The sequence below is a fragment of the Phalangium opilio genome, unplaced genomic scaffold, assembly GCF_054372755.1.
Source record: "Phalangium opilio isolate 3A_F unplaced genomic scaffold, DU_Popi_V2 ptg000037l_1, whole genome shotgun sequence".
Taxonomy (NCBI): domain Eukaryota; kingdom Metazoa; phylum Arthropoda; class Arachnida; order Opiliones; family Phalangiidae; genus Phalangium; species Phalangium opilio.
Window position 1 is genome coordinate 8124866 of NW_028324160.1, and position 8745 is coordinate 8133610.

Here is an 8745-nt window from a genome sequence, read left to right on the forward strand (position 1 = left end):
TCAGAAGATGACCACGAAATTTGAAATTAAACTTTATTTTGAAAAAATTGCTTAAATATGTTACACTTTAGATATGATTCATACTCCTTTTCAGTCTTATTATATGATTATTGAAGCGCTTCGCGATCTTTAGATCATTTTGTCGCTGCCTCCGGGAAAACCCATCCAAAAAGCTTTTCGTACTTTTCTTCGTACTTCTATGTATAATATACAAGGCACTGTATTGACCGCAAACTTTACTATCTAGACTTTGTAGCTGTCTCCCTCCATATGACCATTTCTTGCAATGTTCCAATAAAAATAATCTTACACTAGGTATAAAATATGGTGGTAAGCCGTAGCTATCGAAATAGTAACCGACACGTAGGGCGTCTATATAGATGGAAACCCAGTGCGACCCCCTTCTATTGTGCTGGTCAAAGTTTATGATGAAAGACATGGGATATTGGAAAACCTTATGAGGTAGCCTATCCGAAGCAAAAACACCCAAAAAATCTGGGTTTTTGATAAGGCGTAATTTAAATCTACTGTGTTTGTTGCTGACATTAATAATCGACAATCACGTTTCTATTTTTATCAACTTGAATCAAGCTTTGAAACTCGGCGTAAACGATGCAAACAACAGCTTCGGGTAAGGCGGTCGCAAAACCTAGATCCAATCGTAATTGACCTTGTTTAACAATATTCCAGAAGTTGGAATCACTAGCCGAAATATCAGGGGTCAAATCGAAGGCATATAAGGTGTACCCGTTAGCGTATTCGAAAGGGGATATATCGTTACCGTCGTCCTTATAGTGAATATTACACCCTGAAAACAAGGTGTGGTACTCTCTCATAAACAATTTTTTAGTAAAATTCGGTGTTAAGGCTTTAGAAGGTATCTGATCGTTATCCACATACAAAGCTAAATGATTCAAATTGTAATTTTTAAAGTTAAAGGGGTTATGGGTGTAGCTACCCTTGAACGCCTTGTTGGAAACTAGACCGATTATGACGCGAGTAGGGAGGGCACCTAGATATATATTGTCGAAACTCTGACTCTGCGTGTACGCTGACAAAGTTTTCGTTTTTATCTCGGTACGCGTAAAGTTATACTGGGCAGCACCTCTAGCAAGAGCAGCTTCATGCGCCAATAATATTTTAGGGGCCAGTTTAACCTTGCGTACATTTATCCCATCTTCTTTAAGCAATATTTTGCAACCCTTGAGGGTCGCGGTCTCTTTAAACATCAGCACAAATTCGTCTTTGTTTCTCGAGAAGCTCATTTTAACATCCACAGCATTCACCAGATATTCGGGTATATTAAACACATCGCTAAATACGGGGCAGTAAAATTCAATATCCACAGATTTTTCGACGGCTTTCTTTCTGACAAGGAAACCGCTGCCGGTTAGATCATCCATCTTACCCGCCTCGTCTTTAGCCCAACCAGCGGCTAGTCCATAGTTCAGAAGGGATTCGATGTAAGCGCGAAATGAGTAGTTGTTTGCCGCCGGCGTTACGAGGGTGGAACCAAAATAGATTTCACAATTTCGCCATAAGGAGTGAGCCGCGTTATTTACGAGAGCCACCACAGCGTCGTCCGGTAGAATCCCGCCGTCATCTTTGGTCACACTCAACCGGGTGTAATGCATTGTTTGTGCTAAATCCATGTAATAATCCCCGTTTCCGGGGATGTGGTATTCGACGGTAGAGCTGTCATTGAGCGCTGATAGAGGTTTATACCAGGTCCATTGTCCGTGTTCTATACTTGTCTGGGTAGGTGTTGAAGCAAAAATATCGAGTTCTCTCTTCAGGGCTTGAACGGAGAGCATTTTATCGTGAGAAAATGTCGCGTGGTTTCTTCTTTGCTCCCTTGAGAGTAACTGATAGTCTTTTCAACTTGAGCCTCTTTATAACGCCTGACCCTTTCTGAGGGTTGATGATATTGTCCATAGTTTCGTTAAATCGACGTTTGGCAGCCGATTTTTTATTCTGTCCTTCGGCTACATCGCCTAATATTTTATACCCCGTCGTAGCGGCTTTAACGCCTAGATAATTAGCGCCTTTAACTAATAACGGTCTGGCCCATCTAAACAAGCCCTTGAGCAAGCCCCCTACCCCGTGGCCTTTTTGATGTTGTCTACCAGAAAAAACGCTCGAAACTTGGCCACCCACCTGGTCAAGGTAATACGACCGGTACTCGCAACGATGACCCAAGACGTCTGGTTTGGGCATGGTCTAAAATGTAGTTTACAGGTTGTCTGTCCGAACTCGAATGCCGTCGGTTGACCTAAACTCGTTCTTATATCTATTTCTAACGTCTCAAAATAACGTTTAGCAACTTTAACATAGTGAGGTGAATCGAACGTTTTAGTGACTATAGAGCCATGGGGTTTATCTTCAACACCGACAATACGAAGTAATGGCGCTATCGTATCGCCTACCAGTTCATTGCTTACTATATCGGAATAGACAAATAGCTGATCCGGTATGAAGTAATTTAATCTGGCGGGTACGTCGCTTCTTAAATTTATCTCAGATTGATCGGGAGGGCAACTAAAGGGCATAACATCCTCGTTATAACCGAGTAGTTTTGATAGGACCGGGGAAAAGGCTATCGACGTGTTTCGTCTTACAAATACAACCACGTGATTGGTGAGGGGGTCGCTGATAAAAGAAAACCGAGATGCTTATTCCCACGACTCGAGGCTGCGGTACAGCTGTTTCAATAGCACGGGTAAACTGATATAATAACCGCCGGGTATGGTGAATATATCCCCTATGGGGGTGGATTTTTCTACGGTATCAACATAATTCACTACACCACGATTCTTAAAAACAGCTCTGGAACTAGGATCGGTAGTTTGAGGATGAACCGTCGGTTCTTTAGGAGATATTTCAGTAACCGCTAACTCCATGTAACCTTCGCCTTCCTTAACATTATGAAAGGATACTGGATATATTATCTCAACTAGAGCAACCTCCCAATGTCCCCCCTCCAATTGTATACATTTTGATAGTTTGGTAGAGTAGCAGGCTGTGGTATTTTCGTAAATTTGCATACTAGCGTTGCTAGGAAGCGTTAGGTAGAAGGGAGACTGCATCTTGAGCATAAATCCAACTAGACATGGACTCCGGGTATCCCAACCACTTTACAAAAATCTCCCTTTGTTTGTTTCGTGTACGTCGACGTAAAACCTTCTCGATCCTGTACGTTATGGGTTTATCTATCGACTGGAGCTCCCTAGCATAAAACACGCCTTTTATAGAATGTTCATCCAAATCTTCCAATCTGAATACAGGTGGGTATCTGTCTATTTTCCCAATAATGTTAAAAACTTCCATTGTGAAGTTGTGTTCATACCCTTTCTCGAAAACCATCTTGTTACGAGAAATTCTAACATAGTCCCCGACTTTAAAATCTATCGTATTAATACCCGCGACTTTCTGTTTAAAGTATTTTCCGTAGATATTGTCAAAAACCTGATGTGCGTTAGTTTCCGTAACCTCGGAGGGAGCAATTTTTATGGTTGAGTGGAAGGAATTATTATATGCCTGAACCAAAGCCGACAATACATCCACATATCTCTTGGTATTGTTGTGCGTAAAGTACCTATACATACGTCCCTTTAAAGTTTGATTAAAGCGTTCCACTAGACAAGCCTTTATATCGTCGTTCTCGGTGGTAAAAAATGCCACCCCTTTCTCCTTTAAATAGGCCTGAAAATGCTTATTCTTAAACTCTGTACCTTTATCCGTCTGTAACTTTGATGCTAGTGTATCCTTAAATATTGACTCGAATGCGGATACCATCTCTACCCCAGTTTTTGTTTTCATGGGTATTGCCCACGCCTTTCTACTGAAACAATCAATCACTGTTAAAATATAATTATAACCATCGTTATATTTAGCTAAGGCTCGCATATCATTTAAATCCGCCTGGTATTGCTCGTCTATATGGTGAACCATAACCTTGTTACGTTTAAACTTTCTAAAAACCTTTTTGTGTAAAGTGTAAGAATCCCTACCCTTTAACCAATCTAACACTTGTTGTCTGGAGACCCCCGAGGGTTTCGCTGCCAAGTATAACTTTTCAACCCCTCCATAACTGGCCTCGTGAGATGGATTAAAATAAATTCCTTCTAGGATTTCGGAGACATTTTGTAGGGGAGCCATGGGACTCCTATCAGTCCAACCTTTTTAATCTTTTTCACCGTAGTCTTTTTCTTAGTGGGGGATTTGGAGATAGCAGATAACGGGTTATTTGCAAGAGGTAGCCGAGTCTTTTTTACCGATGATGTTCGATTATGTGGTTGGAACCACTGTGGAGCATGTTGAGCTAGCAAGTTCGTTACGGCGTAAAATCCTCTCGGTTTGGTGTTTGAGTGCGATGTAGGTCTGACAAGTTCTAAAACAATATCCCTAATATCCGATCCTGGCACTATAGAATTTTTTACAACTACTTCTCTGTAGCTAACCACCTAAGCTGACCAGGGATATTTTCAATATGATCAACTAACTTCTGAACACGGGCTATATACTTAAGAGGAATATTATCCATCCACGCTACGTTTAAACTCGATCTAGGGTTGTTCTCTAACAATATCTGCTTCGGCTGCTTGGCTATAGTATGTAGATTAGTGTACCGTTGTAGAGTCTGCTCGTACAGACGCCATTTTGAACTATCATCCAAATCCTTTCGAACTAGAATAGAATTCATATCACCGTCTAAAGCCGTTACCACCTGCTTTTGAGGGTGGGGGAAGGGATCATCTTTGAGCGTCTCGCTAGGGACGAGTAACATTTTCTGGGCGTACTGCATAATTATGAATTATTTCCGGCTATCGCGCTGATAATCGTAGAAACGAGGGGGAAGAGGAACGAGAAAAATCCACACCCGTCTTGAACTAGAATGGCGCGTTTACGTTTCCAGGATAGTTTTTTACTGGCAATCTTCCTTAGTTTCCCCGAATGTTTGGCTAACCGAGCTTTTTGAGACTCGTTTAATTTTAGTTTTCCTTGTAATGTATTATGTACACACTCTGATATGGCGTCGATTAATGATTTTTTGGCACTTTTCAGTAAAATTCGCCTCCGACCACGTTTCGATTTAGCTAAGACAGAGAGCAAATCTTTTTGCGAGTGAACAGCGTAAGTCATTCTTGTAGAATTCCGCATCGTTGGAGAGGCTTTCTAATTTATACCCTGGGGACGTACGCGACACCCGACTCGTGAGGAAATACTCCGGTTCTAACTCGGTGGTTCTCCGGACATCGCTGATTCATATCAAGTAGTAGATAACCGAAGGGGCTACTCGTCGCGTCTCGATAGGCGTCGACAACGAAACGCCAGTTTTCAGGGAACATCTGTCTGGCAATTGTACTCAATTGTTGTTTATCACGAGGCGACTTCATTAGTATGATATAATGCGCATTCAAAGAAATATCTCGAGAGTCTTTAGATTGGTGAAATAAGTTTTGAGTGATGAAAATTACGCTCAGATTTCTGTGATGACTACCTTTAGTAAATAGGGAACCGATCTGCCCCTTGTTTTCAGACATTAGATCGTTGATTATAAGGAGACAGGGTTTACTATCGTTATATTCAGTTAAATTTGGTAATCCCTCCTTGAAAATAACTTTGCCTTTCAATTTATCAAAAAACGGCTGCCATTCTCCGTAATACCAATGAATCTCACTAAATTTAGGTGAGAACATTACATCCCGATACTCAATTAGTTTGAGAACCAGTTGAGTCTTACCGGATTGGGATGGACCAGCCAAGATGGCGTTAAATGTATGGTAGAATGGATACATGACCGAATCTCCCTACCGTCAGCGAATAAATGGCCTAAGTCAAACGGGTATTCGCTTATACAAACCCCTCCGGTACCGGAATTTCTAAACGTTCGATTTTATGACGGTTTAGGTTATTATAAACCATCGTTTTTAAGTAGAGAGTTTAATTTCATCTCCATAGAAGCGGTCATCTAGTTTTGAAAAACTCTATCGAAATCCATCATTTGTGAAATGAATTTCCCATAGGATTAACCCTATTTTGCGAAGATGTTGTCACCTAAAATCGAACGTTTTGGTTTTAAAAACTTAAATATAAACGGTCGTTTAGAAAAACATCTAATCGAACTGTTTCGTGGTAGAAAAATTCGCCGCAAACGATCGGTTTTGAGGAAGTATTTGCAAAACTTCATAAACCTGTAATACCCTTATATTATAAAGTGTGACAATTATTTATTATCGTGTCATATCTTCTGATCTTTTTAATAGTAATTTTTTCGATTTACAAGCAATATTACAAAGCATATATTCGCAGAATTGTTCATCCAGAAATGTATTCGTGGTAAAGTCTTTTGTAATCTCGGAATAACTCATTTTACTCATAGCTAATGTAAAATTCATTTCCACACGTGTATTCCAGTCACACATTATGCATTCGTGTTTTATTTGAGAGGGATTATCCCACTCACATCCATCACAAGTTTTAGAAATTGTTTCCCTTAACTGGTCTAGCACACGTTTCTGAATTTTCTCGTGAACCCGTTTAGCCTCACCTAGAAACGTTGTAACTTCGTCGTATTTATCCAATAATGATAGCCAGAGTGGTTTTGAAACGGTGAAACCGACTTTCGTAGGGAAGTATTTCCCGTAATTCACACCACCACCTAGACGCATTTCTCGAACACTAACGATCCTAATGCCTTGAAATACGGATAAGTCAACCCGTTTTGTTTGAGATCCCTCGAAAAACCAAGATGACGGGGCAACCGACTCGCTGTCCAAGAAGGACGTGATTTCTCTACGCTCTCGGTATAGCTCCTGGAATTCGTCCTCAGTCAAAGTAATAAGTGAACTCCCATCCAAAGAGCCTAGCTGAATTTCACAGTCCGGTGTTATACTGATTCCTTTGCCGATTGAAATAGGAAATACTTTGGCGGTGAACCTTAATATAAATATCATTAAAACATATCCCAATATTGCTAAATAGCTCGCCTATACTTACATCTTGAATCGTTCAATATCGTTGGTACAATGAATACGACTTGAAACTCACCAGTTTATAAAAGCGTTTTGTTCACTTAAGTAATTAAGAGTAAGCTTAATCTTTCGAGGGGATAATATACCCTGTTTGTAACCCATGAAGATGAAATCTTTACTTTCCAAAATGAAAATGAGGTATTGAAAATCTCGGAGAAACTGTGCGATCGAGATGAACTGAATAACCGTATTATCTCTCGTCAATAGCAATGAGAAAGCTGGGTATAAAGGAAAATAAGCCTGAACACCACATGTTAATGTATAGAATACCTCAAAATTGAATTGACCGTCGAGTGTAGCCGCGTTAAAGAGAAACACCTCCCGTCCTATTTCTTAAGCCTAATCATGGGGAAACTAAACGAACCATCGACGGCACGGTCCATCTAATGAAAGCCTATACCTAACACGTTAATCTATAGAACCTCAAAATTGAATCGTCCGTCGAGTGTAGCTGCGATAATGTGAAACCTCTCCCGTCCTATCTTAAGCATAAACCCTTTAACGTTAAGAACTAAACGGCTTCTTCCGGCGAATGACGAACAATCAACGGCACAGATTATCCGGTAAAAACCGTCGGGGTAAAAACTCCATAGGATTAACATGGGATTTTTGCACCCCGTTATGGCTAACTCTCATTTTACCATTACTTTCGTGTAAAATATTTCTTTCAAAATAATGATGCGGAATGGAGTGTATATAAAATATGTAGAAATATGTCTTCGTGTAAATCTGTAGAATGTATATCTTCGTGCCAATCTGTAAGTATGTGCAGCCTATTCAAGAACTCTGTTGTTAGTGCCGGTGATGTTAAGGTTAAGCCCTTAGCTAGAAAGCCATCTACCTACGCAAATGAGGGCCTTTGTCTCAGCACTGTTACGTGTTGCCGTCTTGATCAGGCCCAATTTCCCGTGGGTAAGGCTGCGTTGGGCGGAAATTTTATGACCTCTTATGGCGCCGTCAAAGGTGAAATGGCCTGGTCTACTTTCGAGGAGAGGGAGGCCAAAAGTAAACTCCGGCATCTGGGTCGTCTTATGTGTTGAGGAGTGGTGGGGATAATTAGCAGTAAATTAAAACCCGTAACTCAAACATAACGCATTTATTTAACCATGTAAAATAAACTATATAAACCAATTAATAAATAATAAAAAGGAACCATTTAATTACTAGGGAGGAGTACTGCACCGCTCAACAGACAGAAAGCATCTAAAACTATATTAAAGAACTCAGTATTAAGACAACTATGATAGCAGACGACAATATCTTATCTAATACTAGCAACTAGGGTCCACCTGGTGGTTGTTATGTTAAAGCTCATAATTCAATACTCCCCCTCTTTAACTATAACATTAATCTTCCAATTTTAACATTTTAACACAATTTTTAAATGTTTCTCTAGGCAAACATTTCGTAAATACATCAGCAACATTATTTTTGCTCGATACATGCGTAAACAGATCATATTCTCATTTAGTTTCTCGCGTATAAAATGGAATTTAATATCGATATGTTTTGACCGATTGTTCTCAACTGGGTTTCGGGCAAAGTAAATGGCTAACTGATTATCACAATGTATAGTCGGTAAATGTTTTAGCAGGTTGATTTTAAAATCTTGCAAACCCTGAAGTATAGGTCTTAACCAGAGGAGCTCGGTAACCGTTTCCGCAAGAGCGACGTATTCAGCTTCCATCGTTGAAAGTGAAACTGACTTCTG

At 40.2% G+C, this 8745-nt stretch overlaps 1 protein-coding gene across 1 annotated transcript; it reads right to left on the reverse strand.

Moving 5' to 3' along the window:
* Window positions 1-545: 545 nt before the first annotated feature.
* Window positions 546-1814, reverse strand: LOC149684688 (uncharacterized protein F54H12.2-like). Its single transcript, XM_089871316.1, has one exon. The coding sequence runs from the start codon at window positions 1812-1814 to the stop codon at window positions 546-548; it is 1269 nt and encodes a 422-aa protein (XP_089727442.1).
* Between the last annotated feature and the right edge of the window lie 6931 nt (window positions 1815-8745).